The sequence below is a fragment of the Ornithodoros turicata genome, chromosome 4 (genome assembly GCF_037126465.1).
Source record: "Ornithodoros turicata isolate Travis chromosome 4, ASM3712646v1, whole genome shotgun sequence".
NCBI lineage: Eukaryota > Metazoa > Arthropoda > Arachnida > Ixodida > Argasidae > Ornithodoros > Ornithodoros turicata.
The window spans coordinates 32611911-32634758 of NC_088204.1; the positions used below are offsets into that span (position 1 = coordinate 32611911).

Consider the following 22848-nt stretch of genomic DNA (forward strand, 5'->3'; position numbering starts at 1 on the left):
TGCGTGAAAGATGCACAAACAGGGCACCATTTTCCGCTCGCAGGGACTTGACCTCCCTCTCGAGAGCGCTAACCTTTTCCAACAGTGTCTCTAGCAACTTGCATGCGTTCGTAGGCAGGTCATCCGTCGAAACCTGCACCCCGCAGTCAACGGCTTCTGTAGCAAGTGTGGAGGCAACGAAAGAGTCGTCAGGATTCCGTCGTTTGGTGCAGTCAGCGCACTTGAACTTGCTCACGCCTTCGCTGACAAGGAAATCGTATTCCGCATCGGTGATGTTGACGCATTCGCAGTGAAAACTACGGGAACAGGCTCCCGAGCAGATAATAAACTGCATGCGGCCCGACAACGAGCGAGCGCAGCAGCCCCCAATAACACATCGCGGTACGATGGATATTCATGACATATCCGCGGATGGATATTCGGACGTCACAGGGATATTTGTTTATGTCCGTGGTATGTGCCCCACAAGTCCAAATTGGACTCGAAATCCCGTCCGTGGATGATCCAATAGATATCCATGGCGGACGTCACGGACGTTAGACGGACGTCCATTAGATCGTCATATTACCGGTCAGAAAGCATGCTTTTGGACAAATAGGACTGAAATGCATTTCTTCTGTTTACTGCAGCATGTCCACAGTCATGAGCAGCACATGCTGGCAGGGGATGCGTTGTTATTGCAACACATTTGTTGCGTTCGTGTGACCTCCGTTAATGAGCAAACACAAGAATCAAAATGCAAATGTTTATTAAACCACTCATAAAAGTTGTACAAATGTTTCCGGTGACTCGATCCACACAAAATGGGCAAAAGCTTCCTCTACCGCATACTCTTCAAGTACACACGCTTAAGATATCTGAAAAAATATGTTCACATCTGTGCTACAACCACCAGCCATTCCTACCATAATTTCCAAAATGAGTGCAATAAAGGCACACAAAAAATGGTGTACTAAAAATAGTTACACAGGAGAACACAAAATGTTCTGATATTTTGTATTGCACAGAATGAAAGGTTGCAAAACTTTTCAGTACTTTTTTGTGGCACAGTTAACAGGGATGGTCATGAGGGTTCCTACTGCCTATGATGTTGAGTGCAGGCTAACACTGCAGAGTGCAGAAACGGTCCATTTTTGTGGCGTGGCACGACAAGAAAAATATCTGCGCGATTGTAAACTGAATAACAATAAACGAAAATACACAGGTACATGTGTGCTGACTAGAACACAAGTGACTAGGGCTGACTTCTAGAACTGAGCCAGAATGCAATACTCATAAGCAAAAAATAAAGAATAAAAAACAGCCTACAGGGAGGCTGGGTTACGCACGCTTTTCTACTAGATAAAAAATCTCGGAGGTTCATCACTATGACACTGAGCTACATGAAGTAAGTTACTAACTTATTGTGAGTGGCAACACAATGAATAGTACACTGTTAAAAATGAACTTCACCGCATAGCACGCTCCTAGCCAACCACCACTTCTAATGATATCGTTATCTGCTCTGATTTGTTGAAAACGGGAGGCGAACGCCTTTTTTGTGATTCATAATTGTCACAGAAAAGGCGTACGCCTCCCGTTTTCAACAAATCAAGGTAGATAACGATATCATTCGAGATGATGGTTGGCTGGGAGCGTGTTATGCGGTGAAGTTCATTTTTAAGAGTGTAGGACCACATATATTATGACAAAGCTATGCCGCAAAAGTTTTGAACAAACATTCATACACATATACTCGAAACTGCCCAACAATACCACTGCTTGCTGGTGCACCATCAAAGATACAATAGGCCTCAGCGAATTGCTATTTAAATCCGAGGCTGAAAATGGTGCAGTGAAAAATCAGACCAAAATGTCTTAGACCTCATGCTGAAATAGCAAGGTTGGAGTGTAAACAGCTATTGATGCCAGTTGAAGCAGGACTCCACAAGTGGCGCATGATAAACCTGAGGCTTTCAAAATGCGTTCTCACTGCATCACCCTGCAAGCAGAGTCTGTGGGAAGCCTCAGAAGTACTGTGCACTGCCTGGGGAGCCCTGCATCAACTGGTATCAATAGCTTTTGCCCACACAACAACCTTTCTACTTCTGTACCAAGGTTAATATATTTTGCTTTGTAATCTTTCACTGCAGCCTTAAATCACCCTCAAATTTAAGCTCAATGTGCGGATAGCGCAGTGCTTCCCCTAACTGTGCTGAGCATTGTTTGCTGGCTGCAGGTAACATCTTTTGCCAACCTGCATATAGCCGATGTGGCTTGAAGACGACATTAATCTGTGCTGCTCATTCTGGATCTGGGATGAGTTCTTCCTCTTGGGAGGCTTGTGCTTTACTACGGCTGGCTCTTCGTTCTTTAGCCCTACGCAGCCAGTCCTTTACTGCAGCTTCAACTTCCTTGTAGGTTGGGGTAGTGTCTGCAGCTGTGCCACTTGCTTTTGACCGAGTTCTTGCTCTACAAAGGGCCTCTGAAGTGAAAACATGTATCATGAGGAAATAGAAAACCACTTTTGCTACATTTCATCCCTAAACCATAGCGCTTCACTAAATACCTGATTGTCGGTGAAATACGAGTTTCTCACATGCAGCTGTTGTTCCTAACATGCCGGGTAATTTTATTTGTAGTCTATCAAAGGTGCCTTTCAAAATTTTCTACACGGCATTTTCACCATCAAAAAAGGCAAATTTGTTAAATTCTGAATTTGAAGTCACTGGAAATTCAGGTGTTAGGTTTACTTGGCACTCTGTAAATGCAGCCACTGCCAACACACACACACACAAAAAAAAAAACAAAGGTAAAGTTGCAAAAACTGCCGTTGCTTCACCAAATCGGATATCTTTGTGCAACCATGCTTTCCCAGGCAACTTCAGCATTGCCTGTTCAGGAGTTAGTGTGCCTTCTTCCCTCAGCAGCGACAGAGGTACACAAGAAAGAAAATTCAAGAGGGCAAAACAGCAATGTTCCATAGCCTTCTCAATTGCATGTAATCATGCATTTATGTGCCTCGACAAAGGCGCTGTGTGCACTCTACCCTGCTCTTATTTGTACTGTAAAGTGACTGCCTGTTACAAAGTTATGGGATAAACTGCTCTGTATCGAAAAAAAAAAAAAAGGTTTGGATGACAAATCCAAGCATATATTTCAATAGGTAAAGCTGTAGAAACCAAACATTTACAGTATTTATCTTTCCATGGGCAAAAGCGCACAGCGTACAAATGCTGAAGACTGGGGCTGTGTGAACAGCAGCATTGTGGTTTGAATCGAACAGCATTTTTTAAATAGTAACAAATAAAGTATTTTCAAATAGCAGGTTATTATGTGGTTTACCACGTAATATCAAGGGCTTGAACACATCCAAATCCATTCTGGAGCACCCTTTGAGCAGCAAAAATTTGGTTTCGGAGCAGCAAAATGACCTTATGAAGGGGACTCGTGTGCTTCTCCCTTAAATTAAAAATACTGCAGAGCCAATGTTTTATACTTGAGCCTAAGATGTGCATGTAAAAATGGGCGTAAGTGTTGTGTCTTGGCAAGAAGGACCGCTGCCTCAGTGGCTTGGTTGGTAGTGTGTCGGCCTTCCAATCCCAAGGCCGCTGGTTCGATCCTGACCGAGGAGGCTAGCAATTCGGTAGCAGGTATGGACTGTTTATGCACAACGTCCCCGGAAGGGATGTTACACTGTGTGTGAGATTTCGCGCATGTTAAAGAACCCTCAGGTGGGCAAAATTTATCAGTAAACCAACCACTGTGGCATCGTTCAAGATCGTAGTTGTCTCGCGACCTAAACCCTGAATTATTATTGGCAATAAGGAATGTAGCAACTGGATGACAAGGTATAATTAGCACTGGTAAGGACAGATACATTCATAGCTCCGGTTGACACCTGATGCATGGAATCACTAACCACGAGTAGTAAAAGTCTGCCTCCGGAATGGCCTCACCTGAAGAAAGAAACTTACACTCAGCATGAACTAAAATTTTTAAATAGCACTGAGGTAGTGCACAAAACATGACAAAACTTTTTTTACTGCACAGAGTGGTGCAACAGCCTACTTGTCTACTATTTTTGCTGAAAGCTCTGTAGATTTTTCAAAATTGAATTTCGGAGAGTTCAAAGAAAAAGGTAATCACTTCCATTGATGGGAAAAATTTGTTTCCTGCCTAGCGTCCCCTAATGACATATGTGTTGCAATAGCAATGTGAAAATGGCAACTAAAGGCTGTCTCCAAAATTCTGGTCTTTTCACAAAATGTCCAATTTCTGCACTAATATAGCATGCATATACACATTTTTATTCTGACCATAAGACCTGCAAATAGTAAAATAATACGTACTCAGCAGGATATCACAACTGTTAAGTTCATAGAACTTCATCTTCCCTTTTTTCCCGTACCAACTAAATTGCTCGGCAACTGTGTCACCCATCAAATGCTGCAGGGCTACAACAGTCTTCTCCTTTGCGTGTCGGCCCCCAAATTTGCAGAAAAAGGCTCTCTGAAAGGAGATGTTCAATGAATAGAAGGACTATGAAACTAACATCTGAAAACTAGGAGTGTACAAACACAGCAGGATGGTTGAGCTAATACATGTTTCACTTCCTTCCAAAAATAGAACAGTGGTAAAAGTTGCATTCTGATGGCCATTTCTTTGAACTTTGAAATGTCGGCAAAGACTGATGCTAAGTTAAACGAATATTTCAAACTAAAATAAGCGACATGGATAAAAAATTCGGTGCTAAACCGGGGGAGCTCGGGAAGCTCATTTGATAGGCTACTTGAGTCTGTGAATCACCCGACAAATACTAACTGTAATTTTATGATAGTATAATGCCAAAGCACAAAACTACAGACCTTTGAGATTTTTATCCCCATCATTATTAATGGCATACCTCGTCCTGAAACCACAATTTTTCATGCCATGCAAAAAAAAAGAAAAAAAAGGAGAGAGAGAGAAAAAAAAAGACTGCATGTAAACCCATGCACAAAATGTATCAATGAAACAATGGGACACTAAAAAAGCTTGTGTAAAGTGGACTTCCTGCAGTGGTTGCAGTTGCAGACTAGAGCCCGATTAAGAAAAGGAGCTGGGTCATTTCACGCCAGACGTCCGAGTGAAAAATTTGACCATCGCAGATATTGTTTTAAAAAATCAGGCGGTGTTGTTGTGATAAGAAAACATTACTGATAAACTTTCTGCGCGTTAAAAAAATTTTCGCCTTGAAATTTGAACATTAAATTTACGGAATTGTGCAGAACCGCACCTTCCAAAAACTAATCGCGCTGCGTAATGGAGAATGAAATTGGGCATATTTTTGGACGGGATAGCAGCTGAGATAATGATGCTAGCACCGGAAGTCCCAAAACGCACTGTGGACACGTTCCGTGCAATTTCAATGGCATGCAAAACACTGCCAAAATTGCAAACTTTGCCATTTTATTTCACGCACATGCTGAACACAAGAGCGTTGGAAATAATTTACAGGCAAGATATTGTGGGGAAGTACAACATTAAAAATTTGCCGTCCAGAAAAACGGAGGATAAGTTGGCGAAAAAAATATGTTAAATTGTCCTTTTTTCAGAAAAACGGCAAGTTTGCCTCGAAATATCGAAAATGGTGGGCCGCGGAAAAATATGAGGGAAGCTTACTGAGACAGTATCAGGTGCATTGAGCGGTCTGAAAGTTTCAAAAAGCTATTATTTTTTGTTTCCGAAAAAATAATTTTTGAAGGTTGGCATGTGGAGCGGCCTGAGCCGCCGAACGAACGTCACGGAGAGCTCGGGCGATGCAGCCGATCGACGGCGCATCAACACCTCAGTCGTCTGCTACACGAAAGTGGGCAAAGTTTCCAGTGGGACAGCTCTCAAGCAACTGTTCATCCGGCATGCATCTACTATCGCGAGCAAGGCGAGGTCGACGGCTCTCTCCACGTGAAGTCCTACTCCATCATTTCAGATCATCTCACACACGACAACGCAACGGTGTACGCTTTTCAGAAAAGTCTCATAATGGAGATCATAATGTGCTATCCCGGGTGTAACCAAGACTCACTATTTTTACGATGGGGCAAGCTCTCAATACAAAAAAAAAGTTCGTTAATCTCTGCCACCATCCTGACGACTTCGGGATCGACGCGACATGGCAGTTCTTTGATAAATCGCACGGCAAAGGGCCATGCGATGGCACTGGGGGCACCCTGAAGCGATTAGCTGCAAACGCAAGCATTCAACGACCATTCACGGAGCAGATTTTGACTCCAGTACAGCTGTTCCGCTGGGCACAAGAGACGCTCAAAAATATCACTCCTATCTGGGTTTCGGGTCTTGATGTTCAGAAAGCAAGTGAATTCCTACAGCACCGGTATCAAAACGCGTCGCCGATTCCAGGCACACGCCGCTATCACAGCTTTGAACCAATTGATAAGCACACAATCAATGTTGGACTGACGTTGTATTCTAAGAAGAAACGGTTCCCGGCACTACGAGGACCTGTACCGGACGACTGAAATAATGATGCGCCGTCGATCCTCTGCGGCGCTGGAGCTCTCTGTGACGTTTGTTCGGCCGCACAGGCCGCTCCACGTGCCAACCTTCAAAAATTATTTTTCCAGAAACAAAAAATAATACCTTTTTGAAACTTTATCAGCTTGTTCAACGCACCTGATACTATCTCTGTGAGCTTCCCTCATATTTTTCTGCGGCCCACCATTTTTGATATTTCAAGCAAAGCTTACCGTTTTTGCGAAAAAATGACAACTTAACATATTTTTTTCACCAACTTATTCTCCTCTTTTCTGGACGGCAATTTTTAATCTTGTACAGCCCTACAGTATCTTGCCGATGAAGTATTTCCAGCGTTCTTGTGTTCAGTATGTGCGTGCAATAAAATGGCAAAGTTTGCAATTTTGGCACTGTTTCGCATGCCATTAAAATTGCACGAAACATGTCCAGAGTGCATTTTGAGTTCTCAGGTGTAAGTATTATCGTTTCAGCTTCCATCCAGTCTAAAAATGCGCGCAGTTTCATTATCCATTACGCAGCGCGATTAGGTTTTCGAAGGTGCGGTTTTGCGCAATTTCGTAAATTTCAAATTCAAAGTTCAAGACGGAATTTTTTTTTTAACGAGTTGAAACTTCATCAGTGATGTTTTCTTATCATAACAACACCACCTGATTTTTTAAAGCAAAATCTGCGATGGTCAAATTTTTCACTCAGACGTTTGGCGTGGAATGACCCAGCTATTGCAACTGGATTCCAAAAATGTTCGAAAATCTAATCAATCCATGAAGAGGGCATCGTAGTTCTCTACTATTCTGAACACGTTACTGAAAATTATTTTTTTCCTACATGAAAATGACCCAGTGCAGAGGATGTTGGTAAATTCCAATCAACATTCCCAAGAGTTTAGCAATTCCACAGAAAATCTCTCTGTCGAATAACTCGTGTGGAATCCTAGGCTTGCGGAAAATACGGGTGAAAATACACCTTGCACGAAAGAGATTAGGACGTGGCGACAGCAGACGTCTCACACCACAGAAGCATACTGGTGCAATCTTTGCTGATGGCAAATTTTGATCCAGCTGCCCATTTGCTGTATGGAAAGCCCAGAATATTATTAAATCAGGTGGCGCAGACATCTGCCATTCCTGCCACACCTGGCAGAACTTGGTGAATGGAGAGAACCTTTTTGTTCTACATTTTGAGGTGGAAGTACAAAGGACATGGCCCCTGCATGACTAAATATGGAAAAAAAAAGACAGGTAAATTGGCAGCAAGACCACAGAGATATGCAAAAAAGCATATGTGGATCAGTTAGCCATATAAAAATGCCAAGCCCAATTTCAGAATGTATCGGAGAACGAACATACCAGTTTCTCTCTTCTGTCAGCCGATGTTTTCAGTTCATTGTCAAAGAACAAAAATTCATCGAGGTCCTCGAATGGCCTTTGGAGGAAGTCATCATCCAGCTCTTCATGCACCCGAGTTGTCATTTCCGACATGATCAAATGCAGCTGCTCACCGTGTTCTTCTTGGTTGAGCCTGATCGTGTGAAGGAGCCTGATGATCTGTTCAAAATCTGTAATCGGAAGGAAAATGAAAATACAGTCAAACCTCGCTACAACGAAATCCGAACAACAGCGAAACAACTGACAGGTCCCAGCAGGTTCCCAAAGTCTTGAATTAAGGTTGTAACCAGCAATCATAGCTCACTATTTTTTTTGCACCTTTGTTCTTTTTTTTTTAAGTTACTACAGTCAATGTGAAGTTCTTGTACAGTAATGGTTGTGGCTTCATTGGATGGAATGTCGCCTACAAGTGGCACAAGCAAGGCATAGTGTGCTACATCTTAACTAGGGCCTGACTTTTTCGGGTTATATTTTTTGCCAAATTCGGGGGGTAAATATCGAGTGATATTTTCAGTTTAAAATTCGGGTGTGTTCGGGCTATATTTGTTGTGATTTGACACAACGTGAGCGAAAATCGGGGAAATTCGGGCTTATCTGGATTATATTCTCATGACTATTGAGCAGCTCTCAAGAGGATCTGTTAGGATTTCTCCTGCTTCGTCATTTTTGCTATTTTATTTCAAAATTTTTGATGATTTCCGTTACATACGACACAGAAGCAAGCTTATAGAGTTGGCGTTTCGAGTAGATTCGAGTTAAACCACAACTTTACAACTATCGTTTGGGAATAAACAGTGGGTGTATTTGGGTTTAACCCAAAAAAGTTAAACCCTACCTATGGAGCATACACTATTCATTGGAAAATAGAGTATAAGCTGCTGCCCACCTCGTGCATACTTTGAATCTTCCACACTTGACATTGACCTCTGTCTTGACAGAAGTTGTCGAGGTTGGGGTGGCTGCTGATCCAATCGCTGGGACATTGCATGAACCGCTGCGAAAAGTGTTTTGCATCTGCAAGTACTGCTTGGGCAATGAAGTACAAACACTCACTTTGTGTTCCTCCAAGGCTCCCCTCTGAATAATTCCTGGAGCTCGAACCTCTGGAAGGTTGAACGTCCGCTGGAGCAGATGTTTCCGCATCTTTGCACACAAAAAGTGTTAAAGGTTGGAATGCATAGGGAACAAGAAAATTTGCTGGAAGATTGCACAGCAAACAGTGTTGGACTTTGTTGTTCATGCAAATGTGACAAATTCTAAATTGCAGGTAATTTAGCCTCATGAATTGAAGTCTAGAAATCCTGTGATTGGAAAGTGATCATCAACTTTTCTTCACAAAAGATCAGAAAGTACTACTCCAGTCTACCCATGTCTCCCATAAAGTGCTGCTTGTGATATACTTGTCTGAAATCTGGGTTTCGCGGTTCCACACCATATGCCACGCTCTCGTGTATCCACGCACCCCCACTTTCGAGCCAGAAAATGTGAACGAAAGTAAATAAATTAAGAAAAATAGACAAGATAGGTCCCCAAACCGCACTTGCATAAGCTCAATTCGCATTACACTGGCTCACGAAGCTGATTCACTCACGCCGCACCGCCCGATCACGTTTTTCATATCATAGGCTTCACGTGCAGTGCATTCATGTTCCAGGGCATTCGGTTGCCTTTGGTTCTGGGGGTATCTACGTGGAAACATTTAAATGCGTAACCCGCGGGATGTAGGGGAGTACGGTAGTACAGTCACGGTACAAACAGTACAATAGTTAGAACGCCAGGGAGCCAGTAGAGCACGTGAAACATCCGGGTTGTACTGCCAGGCTGAAAGAGTATGTCGACAATGACGACATACCAACCCTTCACAACTGTACACAACCCTCAACATCGCAGACGAATGCTGACCTCAACAACGCAATAGACGATATGTGGAATCCTAGAGGCCAGTGTGACGCGGTGTACCTTGGGAGCCCGTTTGTTCCCCTGGCACCTTCCTTCTCTCTTTTTCTCTCCGGGCTTGATTCTGCCGAGAAGGAGGGAGAGAAGGAAGTGCCGTGGAACAAACAGGCCCTCCAGGACACACCATGTCGCGCTGGCTTTAGGATTTATGCATATAGTCTATTAGAAATTGAATAATCGTATGACAGTTTTGAAATCCCGGGAGGACCATAAACACGGAAACAACGGCGACCGGCCGCAAAGATGTACAGCACTGTACATGGGAACTTTTTTGTTTAACAGCGCAAAAATTCAAATATGTGTTCCAATGTGGCGAGATGCAGTAATTTCATAAACAGATGCCACTGTTCACAATTAGTCCATTCAAAGTTGCTATGGCAGACAGAGGCTTCAAATAGTACACAAAACAAGGGAGAGAAGCACAGAAGCGGTGCATTGGTTATTAAGCTGGCAAAAGCACATTTATCATAGTTTGTACCTAAATGCTTACTTTGTAAAGAGATATACTCCGTGTGATTTGTATCTGGGTTTCTGTTAACTTCAAAAGAACATTTATCATAGTATGTTGTAAAAAAAGCATGTTGCCTGATGAACCCAGACCCATGCAATCATGAGTATCATGGCTTCATGACAAGGCTCACAGAACCCCCCGTTCAGAACTACTGGGGTAGAGCTATCATATTATAAAATGAATTAATAAAAAATCACATTTGCGGCCAGCACAGACACACTATCAACCGAATGATGGTTAGTATAACATAGTTGGTTAACACTTACTCAATGGCCTACTTCGCCTTGGAATGGAGACACTGGGATCCCATGAGCTGCTGAGAGTAGAGCCTGCCAGCCTATCTGATGCGGGAGATGAAGAGCCTGAAAGAATATTACAATTTTGTAACTTTTAAAGTTCATAGTGCTAGGACTTGAGTACACTAGTATAGTACAAATAGAGAGAAGAAAGAAGCATTGGAGCATAAATAGACCCTGAAGTTTCGGGGACATATTTTTTTTCTGGATTATAGAATAAACTATCATTGTACCATTTATCCGATGTCATGAGTATCAGAAGTAGAGGTCTACTGCGTATTTCACGAAAAATTAGTCTGTCACTGCCGTGAGGTGCCAAGCTTAGGTGCATTTTGGTAGAAATTGGGTTTCACATTAAATAGGTGAACCTGGATTTGGGGGTGCAAATTCGAAAAAAAAATCAGGTTTAACCCCAAAATTTCAGGGTCTGTGCATAAATCAAAAGGGTGTTTTTCCCTTTATATGCTTCAACACTGGGAATTTTAAGCATGCTCAGAATAAGGCTTGGACAGGGCAAGGCACTCATGGTTTTAGTTTCACTAAGTTAACTTCGTTACAGTGCGGCAGAACGAAAACTGAAGAGGACTGCCAGAGATAGCCAGAGCTGAAAGCTCTGGCTATTCATAGGATGATTCCTGTGTGAAGCATGCAATTTGTATTGGGCCCTCTAGTTAATTAGTTGTGGCACCCACAGGCACCTATTTTGTCGCATATAAGGCCAACCTACATAATCCCACCCCAACAACAATAATATCCCACCTACATACCACTCTGTGACAGGCCAAGAGAATAAGTAGCACTTGATGGCCTCGTTTCCAAAGCTTCAGCTGCTCTGCGACGTGGTCCTTCCTTGTTACTTCTCTGTGATGTCGTTCTTCTCAGGTCCCCTGCACCAGAAAATTAAATTTTTAATAGTCAGGCATCTCAGAAGAAGGAATCTCCACCAAACTTGACTCACCACTGCACACTTCATGATTTGAAATTACTGCTTACTGTATAGATACATCACCACAGTAATTATGATATCGGTGGTCTCAAGCTCCCAATTTGTAGTCAGAGGAATGATTTAAAAAAGAAAAAAAAGAGCAGAAAGCACAGCAACACAGCAAGGCAGAAGACCAATGTACTGAGTGCAGTTGCTGAAGCATAGCATGTATATGACATTGCACAGGAGACTGTGCACAATATCTTTAACGCAAGCAACACAAGATAGATACTTGAAACATGTGACAACACATGTGAATGCTTTTGCCACCTACTTGTAGCTTGCATGGTTGTCGGCGGTTAAATAAGCTAGTATTGCTAACTGAACTTGAAAAATTTAAAATGGAACGTAAGATTTTTGCACATTAACTTTAAAGCACATGCCTAATGAAGGCTATATCAGTAAAAAGAGAACATTGAGCAAACATACATTTTGTGGCCGCGCCTTGGCGGGTGGTGAACGTAAGCAGGAGGTTAGAAGCCTAGCTCCACTAATGTTCCGAAAACAGTATCCGTATAATAACAAATGCAACTCCATAAAATGTGGGGTCATGCTCGCAATTTGAACACACCAACAACAGTACAGTGTTGCCAACAATAAGTATCACAGTTGCGGTCAATTAGTGAACACCTGACATGCAGAAAATCTCCTAGCACATGTATACCTCTGTCGGGTATCACCAAAGGAGGTGTCGGCAACCGGGGAGTTGGGGCATGCGCAACACTCTCAACGTCTGACATATCTGACACCTGGCGTGATGATTCGACATCCGAATCACTGCTAATTCTCCTCCTCCTTCGCTTTCGTTTTCCCCTGCCAAGCTCGATCTCGCTGGCCAGGTCTGACGTGTCTTCAGCACGGGGCAGCATTTTTCTGGCATCCTCATACGTTCCTACATTGATATAACAAGAAGCTGTTTAACCAAATAGAGTAAGCTAACATTGCCACTGAAAAAGGAACTTACTGAACCATCCAACAGCCACACACGGAAACCACTTCCAACCGGGCCCTGGCATTGTTCCTGAGATGACGAGCTCCCGTATTCGGCGAGCATCTTTCACTGGTGGCCATGCACACATACCGTCATTCTCCCAATTTCTGTGCGCAATGTCGACAGTGTCATCACCAAATTTCATAATCACAAAGTCCCTGTCTCCTGGAAAAATGATTGCAAATAGACGAAATTACTTGGAGATATAATGTAGGAAACAGCAGCGGTGGTTGTAGCATCAGAAGGAATTAATGCACACACAAGTTCTCCTCAAGCACAGTGAACCAAAGGGAAAACTGCCCAGCCATTGCGATGTGGCAGTCGTAAGCACTTCTTCACTACAGACGTTAACGGCCAGCAAGACAAGCTTGAAAGATGAGTGGCTAAGTATATGCCCAACATAGAAGAGCTGCACGGCTGCGAGTACAAATTTCTTGTCTTCAGAAATTTCCTCCCGATTATGCAGGGCTCATGACTATGTGTGCAAAAGGCAATGTTGTACACTACGACTACGCTGCCATCTTCCATGATACAAGTGCTGTCTTCCTCAAAGTAAACTTGTCAGGGATAGTTATCTTCTTATACTGTGGGCCAGTGGACCCAGCAGGAAGTGGTCCATTGTTGTGCTGCAGTGAAAAGGAGGGCTCAGTGGAAGGGACATGAAGCGGCAATGGGATTGCTCTCTTCTCGGCCATTCGATTGTGCAGCTGTTCGAGGGGCATTCCTGGTTTTCGCTGAGACTTCTTCAATTTCCTCATGTGATTTTCAAAAGGAAATGCGCTCCATGAATCCAGTGGCCCGTGGGTGCGTACGTCTTCTGCCAGGTGTATTAGTGCATGGATGTTGTGTGACACCAGGTGGGTACCATACAAGAGTGAGTACATGGCCACAAAATGTCGCAGTAGTTTCTCTGCATAGTCTATGTAGAGCGTGCAGTGGAGTGGACTGGCCAGGATAGTGATTGCACAATGCAGCACCATGAAATTAGAGTACATGTCCGGGGGAATTCTTCCGTGTAGCGCAACTGGGCCCACGTACAGCACAAACAATCTGAATTCTGTTGCTTTCCACCTTTCAAGGTCTAGAACGCTGCGGGGTTTTCGACTCAAGTCACTGGTGATGTAGGGCTGAAGCTTGACCAGTTCAATTGTGATCTCCCCTTTTGTGTTTACTCCTACCCTGTACTTCCTAGAACCTTTAAACCACAGAAGAAGCAATTTGTGGACGACTCCAACACATACAACATGCATGTACTCAAGGGGTACCTGCTTCACGAGGTCTATTGGAAGGCGCTCCAGGACTGTTTCACCTGTGTGGTGCTCACTTTGATCATGGCTACGAAAGCTGAAATCAGTGCGCAGAGGAGCAGTCAGCTCAGGGAAAGACATCCTTCGAGTGTTGTACTCTCCACGGGTCACACATTTCGTGCAGCTGAAATGGCCACAATGGCCTTTTATGTTCAGGATGTACGACTTTGCTGGTGCATCACAAATTATAGCACCCACTGCAAGTGCAATTTGTTTGTGTTTGATGGTGACTCCGTTCTGCAGTGCATCCTCCAGTTCCACTACAAAGGGCTCCAGGAAGGTATTTGCTGACAGAGCCTTGGCCTGACCGTAATACACACCTGCAGGAAATGGCTCAGTGTTTCTGTAGTTAGCCACTTTACACAATATCGGCCAAAACTGACTTCTAGTGCTCTTGGTGAGGGGTAGGCCATCCACGTTGATATTAATGGTGATGACATCAGGCAATTCTGCAACAGGGTCAAGCACGTGACGAAGGCCATTAACAAGTCCAAAATGGCAGTATTTTCCCTCGCACATGTCAGTAATGCCCTGAGGTGCCCTTGGCGTTTGCAAGAGGGTTCTAGCACAGCCGGGAAGAGCGGCAAGGCATGAATGACCACGTAAAATTGACAGCAGTTTGGTTATACTGTCATGGCTATTCCCTGAATTGATTGCCCACACTCTCAGTTTGTCTGCAACAGCCTGTACTTCATCGGTATCTTCAAACTGCGGCGCGCCGGCAGTTTCGATGCTAGCCTCTGTGATATTGCGGAAGCTTTTGTCATTTGTTGCTGCGCCTGAAGCAGAAACATGACCAGTATCGCTCGATTTTTCGCTCGGCACTCCATCCCAGTCATGGCTGTGGGCATGTTCAACGAACTCGTGAAGGGTATCATTATTTTCTTCGGCACTTTCAACCGCACTTCGCCCTTCATGTGCGTCCTGACCATTGGAAGACGTACAGTGGAAAATTTCATCGCCCTTGATACGCTGGACATCTTCATCACCAAATGTGGTCAACGTATCAACAACACGCCGATTTAACCGATAGTAAAATGTCGATTTCTTACGCTTCGGCATCTTGCATGCGTTCACAACGGATCATGGACAACCGGTAACTGACACTAACTATTACACACTTACAAACGCATCACTAGAATGCAATAACGCCGCTGATAACTCAAAGTAGATTATAGAAACGTGCATACCTTCTGTGTCCGTCCTGCGCTGACGAACTTTGGCCAGACACACAAAAAATTCACTTCAAATGAAATAACACTATGACGAACGCCACTTTCCCATGCACTTTCCCGCCGAAGACGCACAGACGCACAAACGATGATGGTGATGATGATGATGACAGGTGGCCAGATGACAAGCAGTCAGCCGGCTTCCACGCCGAATCTAGCAGGACGAAGGAACAAATACACACTTTGTGTGTATCGGGGTGTGGTTTGCTCACTTTTTTTTCTTCTCGGCGCCCTTTTTATATGAAGATGTACCTGAACGTGCGGCGAATCCTTTGACAAAAGCGCGGTCTTTCGAACTTTGAAAACCTGAAGCAAGCTTAAGAAGTGTAATTTGGTCTCGTTTGGTCGTGACTTTCGCGAAAGTATAGGGATCTATTTTTCGCTCACATATCGAAGGTCCACATACGATTTTCCACGGACATCCGCGACGGACCTGTCACGGATGTTGAGATGTGCGCATCCGTGGCACGTACAATGGATATTCGATTTTGTACATGGACATATGGACCAAAAACGTACATTCATCGGACATTGGGTGTTTTTGGGGAGCCACACACGTCCGCTCCGCGCGACATCATGAACGATGATAGGCAGTAAAGTGGGACCCGTTTCGGCAAGATTTCTCCGATATTGGCTGAAACTGGGCAACATGGGCCCTATATGGCCCGTGTACATCCCATATTGACTGAAAATGCAGAAAATGGTACGTACCGTGCGGCATAAATGCCCAAGCAGCACGGCAAGATTGGACGTTGAAGCGTGTAAAAGCCCTATTCAATACGTCGTCACATCCAACAACTTCCCGCAGATGATACACATTGTTCGAAACAGTTAACATACGTGGCAATCTCATTGTAAGATTCACTAGAACTCGACAACTCAACTTTCTACTTTCTGGAAGCAGCCGCCATCTTGCTTCGCGATGCCAATGCCAATCGGTCGAACTGATTGAGAGCGATGGGTTTTAAGCGAAATCACGCGTCCTACAACTAATGCGCATGCGTGACAGTCGGATCGGGCGTTTCATACGGAATAAAATGTCGCTGGTTCCTCTAATGATAACGGAATTGCGGCAGGTCAAGTAAAAAACACAATGCTTGACAGAAAGGGATGGCTCTTCTGTAAAGTTAGGTGCTTTCAAGTTACTGCAAGCAGTGTGAGTTGCTGAGGCGTATGTCCGTCATCGTCACGAAAGTATTTCGCTCCTTTATACTCTCGGAGCGGGTTGGAAATTTTTGGTTCATAGAGTATTGCAATCCCAATGAAGGCTTCTGAGTGATATTTGGGATTGGCAGTTCCGTGGGACTGCCTGTGTCGTTCAGCAAGACGGGCGTAGCACCTGCTGTTCGTTTTTGAAAGATGCAGGGTTGTTTTTGTAATTGTATGCAACGTGGATCAATGAATCTCCAGAAATGAACAAATAAAACAAAAAGAGAGAGAAGTAATATGAGTGGTGGATATTAAACCGGATAATGCTTTATTACTACACAGTTTCCCCTTTGGCGTTATCACAGAAATATTGGCAATATTGGCACAAAATGGGCTTGCCAATATGGGGGGGGGGATATATATTTATTGAAAGGAAAGGTCTTGCCAATATGGGCTTTGTTGCACTCCACATATTAGTCCAATATTGGCAGCCCATATTGGACCAATACTGACAATCTTGGCAGCCAATGGGTCCAATATTGGCGTACTGCTGGGGTGTCTTATCGCATTGCTACTTGACGACTTACAGTGCAAGATATCCGCCACCTGCACGTTACCCAGCGTGCAGGCCCGAACATATTGACCCAGACAACGATGGTCGTACACAAGGGCATGTGTTGAACCATTTGTTCACTCTTGTTGCTAGTGTATGACATAAGATCGGTGGCACTTTACAGCAAATTCAACAGAGTAAGTACTCATCTCTGTACACCAGGTGGCGCTACGCGACCCTACTGTTCCAACACTTGTGTAACGTCAAGCTTGCAGCATTATAAGTAGTAATTATACAACCCAAGATTTACACAGAAAATCCACGGCATGTATTGCACTTTTTACTTTAAATTATTTGAAAATTACTTTAAATTTCTTAAAAATTTAAATTTTTAAAATTTGAAAATTGTGCAAAGTCTAACTCAATGCAATACTTGTCGTGGATTTTCGATGTAAAACTCGGATTGTACAAAAAAAACAAGGTAGAAAGGAAGCAGACAGTGGGAAATAATTTATTTGAAAATCAACGACGCCATCTTGAAGAAATCACGCCGGTGCGGGCGACTGGGGCACGACGGTTGCAGAGGCAGGTGGCCACCTAGTTACAAGGCATCACACCAGATGGCGCCAGCATCGTAGCTCTATGCGAGAAAGACAGCGAACAACAAAGTACTAGCGGCACGTAAAAATGGCAGCACTGCTCAACAAGTCTAGGCATGCGAGAGAAAAGGCCTAACCACAGCGTCACAACACTACGCGGCTAACACAAGGCGGGAACCAGGCTCCAACAGCTCCCCATAGAACCCATAGTTTGAGATAATTCACACAACACTGGGCACACGACCAATGAGAGTGCAACGTTGTAGAAATTATGCAATGCCAGTCGGCCAATCAGGAGCCTTAACTTTGGCTGACCTTTCGACCGGTTCTGGCTACCATCGACTTCTACCGGATTTCACGCTTACCGCAGTTACCCGATATTCAAAGTAACTGAAGCTTCTTTTGGCTAAAAGAAATATTTATTTGACACAATGCACTGATTCAAAGATCTGATACATGGATGCACTGTGAATACAAAGTCCACTGCGTTGCTGACGCACTGTAACTAAGTTCGAACTTGAAGCAAAACGAACACAGCTCTCGAAATCCGACGGGGCCCGCGCTTGTTCTTCACACTCCAACTCACGAGGCATTCCAGTTCCGGAGTTGATAGACTGTTCGTGGGATAATAGTCGTGTCCAGGAACAGCACAACACACGTTGAATCACATCGACGCATGAATAAGCCAGCAAACACTTCTACAAACAGTTCTGCCGATTGACATCACCGAAACACGGAACACAAGAGGACGCCTTGCCGGCCGATCTTATGATGAGCATCTTCTTTCGTTGTTGGCAGAGCGGAAAAGGCGCTTGTGTGGCACGTAATCGTAATCCTGTCTTTGTTGTCAGGCCTCAAAATCCGACGGCGCTCGAACGCGTTCTTTGCGCTCCAACCGCACCAGCCCACGAAGCAGAAACCAAGCCAAGCAGAAACTGAGCGGGCGCGGGGACTGCCGAGCAACCGAGCGCACGTCTGCTCTCCGCGACAGACAGCGAGCAACTCACTGGGACGCCGCGCCACGGCAGCTACGCATTCGCGCGCGCTCTTTGCGCCCTCTGCGTCGACCACCTGCGAGGAGGAGGAGGAGGAGTGTCGTTGGGAGGAACCTGAGAGGTCTGCCTGCCTGATTAGGCGGCATGTTTCTCGAGGCTAAGAGAGAAGAGCATTCCTGCGCCCTCGTCTTGCATTGCTCATTGGTCGTGACGTCATCCCATTGTCCCAAAGATACACCGCTTTTTTTTCACACGGTCGACACAACTGGACAAGGTCAATGTGCAATGAAGCCACGGCATGACGTCATCATGCAGGTCGGTGGCTCAAGGACGTGTACGCTCTAGACAGGGGACCTGTTGTTTATTGAATCACTATCCCAAATATGTTTCCTTTTTTCTTTAACGATTGCATAGGAAACTATTGCAGAAGAGCACCATGCGTGAAAACTGATCGTAGGAATTCCAAAGTCTTACTAAATGAGACCTGCAAAAGAACAAAGTATCACAAGAACTCCATCAATGGGTAATAAGAGGAGTAGGCACTCAACAAATCAACACAGAGTACGGGTAACAAGGAGTGCAGAACGATGTGTCTACCCCACCCGACAGCCAGGCACTGAACTGAATCGTAATGCTATTTCTCCTCTATAAAGTCATGCATCTGTCCTTCTTGCGGTTGATTTCTGAACTAATTTAATCGCAAAATTATTAAGAATTGTTCGAGCACTATTCTCATTCAGGGCAGCACTATCAACATCGTTAGTTGTTCCTTGTCAAACAGAAAAAAAAATACAAAGCGTCAACAAAGGAAAGCATGCATGTCGGGGCATGTCAGGACACGTCACGACAAATCGCACGACTGCTGGGCAACAGAGGAAAACAAACACAGAGACACTTGAACAGAGTGAAAAAGACATTCACCATCATTTTTCACGTTCACTACATTCTCTCATTGTAAATCCGTTTGTCACACACCATTCACCAATGACGAACCATACATCCGCACCCCATCAGAGGCAGACGGGACCCCACCGAAGCTACGCGCTTCCACTAACGGCGAACGCAGTTGCTAGGAACAGAATTAATGCGTCTACACCCGTCACCGTCCAAGAGAGAAGTGAATCCTTGCGCCCCTGCAGGCCGTGCTCATTGGTCGTGAGGTCATCCTATTGTCTCAGGGCTACACTGTTTTTTTCCACTAATGCTCCTCTGGGCAAGGTCCACCTGAAACAATAGTGTCGCGGTATTACGTCATCATGCAGCTGCATAGCTCAAGGACGCGTACGCTCTAGACAGGGGGCCTGTTACTTATTGAATCACTATCCCAAGATTATTTCCTTTATTCTACTATAATGATTGCCTAGGGAACTATTGCAGAAAAGCACCATACATGAGAGGTGATTGTAGGAATTCCAAAGTCTTACTAAGTTAGACTTGCAAAAGAACAAAATGTCGTCGTCGCCGCTACCGCTAACATGTTCGTCAGAATCTCCCCCAGACAGAGAAGCATCACTCTCGTTTTCCGACTCCATGTTTGCTCCCTTCGCTTCGCGAAGGATTTGTGCTCGCATTTGCCCAGGGCGCACGCTCATTGGCCTTATCCGGGTGACGTTTGCTCCCACTTTTAGAGAGCGAGGGCGCAAGCATTCCGGTTTCTTTTTCATCGGATTGCGCGAAAAGTACGCCGCGGATCGAAATGGTATTTTCGGGCCCACTGGTCGGCAAGGAATTAGAATTCGCATTAGTTTCGAAATTGACCTCAGAGAATGCGACTGCCCCTTTAAAAACGCTCATCCTATCCAACAGATAGCAATGCAAACGCGACTAATACCCTTATTTTTTAAACCACTATTTCATGCAATAGTATACAAATGCATCACTCGTGTCACGCGAAAAGGCAAACACTTACTTGTCAAGTGGGGTCCCTGGTTCAGAAAAGCTCGCACGCACACGCACACAGACACACACTCACATTTTTACACTCACAAACACAGTCTAGTTTCACAACTACATAAATTCATAATATTCCTCACGTCAATAATTATCCAACCAGCGTCGAAACGGGGGAACGCACATATGCGAACGCAAAACAATAGGTCTTCGTTCCGGATGTAATGGATATCACCAGTCGACCGTCGCAAAGCAAAAAAGAAACACAGCATCACAGGAATGCAGGTTCGCTATACCTCCACGAAGAAAACGGTGCCGTGCTTCTGCACAGCGACCATTATACAAGAGTGAATTCACTTCGTTTTCCTTTTATTTCCTTGCACCCGTATATTTTGCAAGAATACTATAGAGCAGAACGGGTATACGTGAACATCATTTGCTACACACTTTAGCTCTCATCATTTTTAAACCAAACCACTTAACATGTGTTCATAGGTCTTCACTAAATAGGTGAGGCGATAATGACTCAAAATCAAATCAAATCAAATAATCATTCCAGCATCGCTAGCTGCAAGCTTGCGTACCCAACAGAGCAGTGCGCTCCCATCAACACGCCTTGGGCTGACTTTACACACCCAAAGCCTTCTCTGAATACATTCTGCTGTCGCCGAAATAAAATATTTATCGCGAGGGTACTACAATACAGGGTTGAAAAAACAATAAGTAAAATAAGCAGCAGACCGGACAAGACCAAAAAATACAGCCCAGGGTCATGCGTCACAGACACATAACAGGGGAAAGTTCACAGCGCGGACAGCCGAAAAACGCAAGGCGACCCTTCCGATGCTCCCTGTAACAAGGAGTTTCGGGGAAGGCTCAAGGTCGCTCCGTGGTCCCCAGCCGGCCGCGCTGCCACCCCCCCCCCCCGGCCGGCGAACACATCCACCCCCAACAACCACACTTCCTGGATAACGGAAGGACGACCCACTTGAAGCATAATTCAAGCTGAACAACTGTAACGGGCCAGCGTATATGTTTAACCAGACAAGGAGTATACGAGCATACAAAGGGTGATGTATTACATAAGCCTGGTGATGATGTTGAGTGGTCTCACTTATTATTTTAAAAGAGCAGTGGTAGTTTACTGGTGTTGTGATTCTAATGACCATGATGAGCCTTTGGGGTAAAAATCGCTAATATGCACGGTGCTTTTTTTGTTGAATTTTATTGTAAAAGTGAACGTCATTAAGAGTCGGACAAAGGAATGCGATTCAATAAATAATAGGAGTCTTTGTTTTTGCCGTTGTCTCCAGACAGGATGTGATGACGTCACGCAGTGTGTAGCAATGCATTGACCGTTACTGGAAAAAAGTGTAGCAATAGAAAACTGGTGTGTATTGTCCTGGACGGATTTCTGATGAGTACTACTTTTGAATAAGAGGAGTGTGTGTGCTTAGAAATAGTTTGATGTTCGTTTTCTGCTTTGTTCAAGTGTTTCACTTTGCTTTTTTCCCCCTTCTTGTCTGACAAACATGCGCTGACATGCCCTGACCTGTTCTGTCATGTTTTGCTTCTACATGTTTTTTTTTTCTTTTTGACAAGGAACATTCTTGACGACGTCGGTAGTGCTGCCTTGAATGGGAGTAGTGCTATTCTTATAATTTTGCGATTCATTTAGTTCAGGCAGTAACAGCGAGGGGGACAGGTGCATGGCTTTATCCAGTCGAGGAACAAAGCGACATTATTCAGTTAGCTGCCTGGCTCTCAGAAGGGATCGACATGTCTCGATTAGCTCGTTGTATGTAGGCATTGAAGCTGTAAGGATATTTTGTTCTTTTACAAGTCTAATTTAGTAAGACTTTGGAATTCCTACAATCACCTCTCATGTATGGTGCTTTTCTGCAATAGTTCATTATAGTAGAATAAAGGAAATAATCTTGGGATAGTGATTCAATAAGTAACAGGCCCCCTGTCTAGAGCGTACGCGTCCTTGAGCCATACAGCTGCATGATGACGTAATACCGCGACACTATTGTTTCAGGTGGCCCTTGCCCAGAGGAGCATTAGTGGAAAAAAACAGTGTAGCACTGAGACAATAGGATGACCTCACGACCAATGAGCACGGCCTGCAGGGGCGCAAGGATTCACTTCTCTCTTGGACGGTGACGGGTGTGGACGCATTAATTCTGTTCCTAGCAACTGCGTTCGCCGTTAGTGGAAGCGCGTAGCTTCGGTGGGGTCCCGTCTGCCTCTGATGGGGTGCGGATGTATGGTTCGTCATTGGTGAATGGTGTGTGATGAACGGATTTACAATGAGGGAATGTAGTGAACGTGAAAAATGATGGTGAGTGTCTTTTTCACTCTGTTCAAGTGTCTCTGCGTTTGTTATCCTCTGTTGCCGAGCAGTCGTGAGATTTGTCCTGACGTGTCCTGACATGCCCCGACATGCATGCTTTCCTTTGTTGACGTTTTGTATTTTTTCT

The 22848-nt window shown here is 44.5% G+C and overlaps 2 protein-coding genes across 2 annotated transcripts in view; one reads left to right on the forward strand and one right to left on the reverse strand.

Moving 5' to 3' along the window:
- LOC135392296 (ESX-1 secretion-associated protein EspK-like) overlaps positions 1–22464 on the forward strand; it is a 61106-nt gene extending 38642 nt beyond the window's left edge. Inside the window, exons 9-10 of the mRNA XM_064623013.1 lie at positions 17066–17078; positions 22407–22464. Coding sequence (XP_064479083.1) covers positions 17066–17078; positions 22407–22464 — 71 coding nt within the window. The remainder of the gene's footprint in view (positions 1–17065; positions 17079–22406) is intronic.
- LOC135390482 (uncharacterized) lies at positions 2283–12832 on the reverse strand. The gene is made up of 9 exons (XM_064620185.1): positions 12614–12832; positions 12314–12541; positions 11432–11551; positions 10635–10730; positions 8955–9044; positions 8788–8895; positions 7863–8071; positions 4332–4491; positions 2283–2464 (listed from the first exon to the last, which is right to left on the reverse strand). The coding sequence occupies exons 1-9, from the start codon at positions 12783–12785 to the stop codon at positions 2283–2285; spliced, it is 1365 nt and encodes a 454-aa protein (XP_064476255.1). The 5' UTR covers positions 12786–12832.
- Positions 22465–22848: the final 384 nt, after the last annotated feature.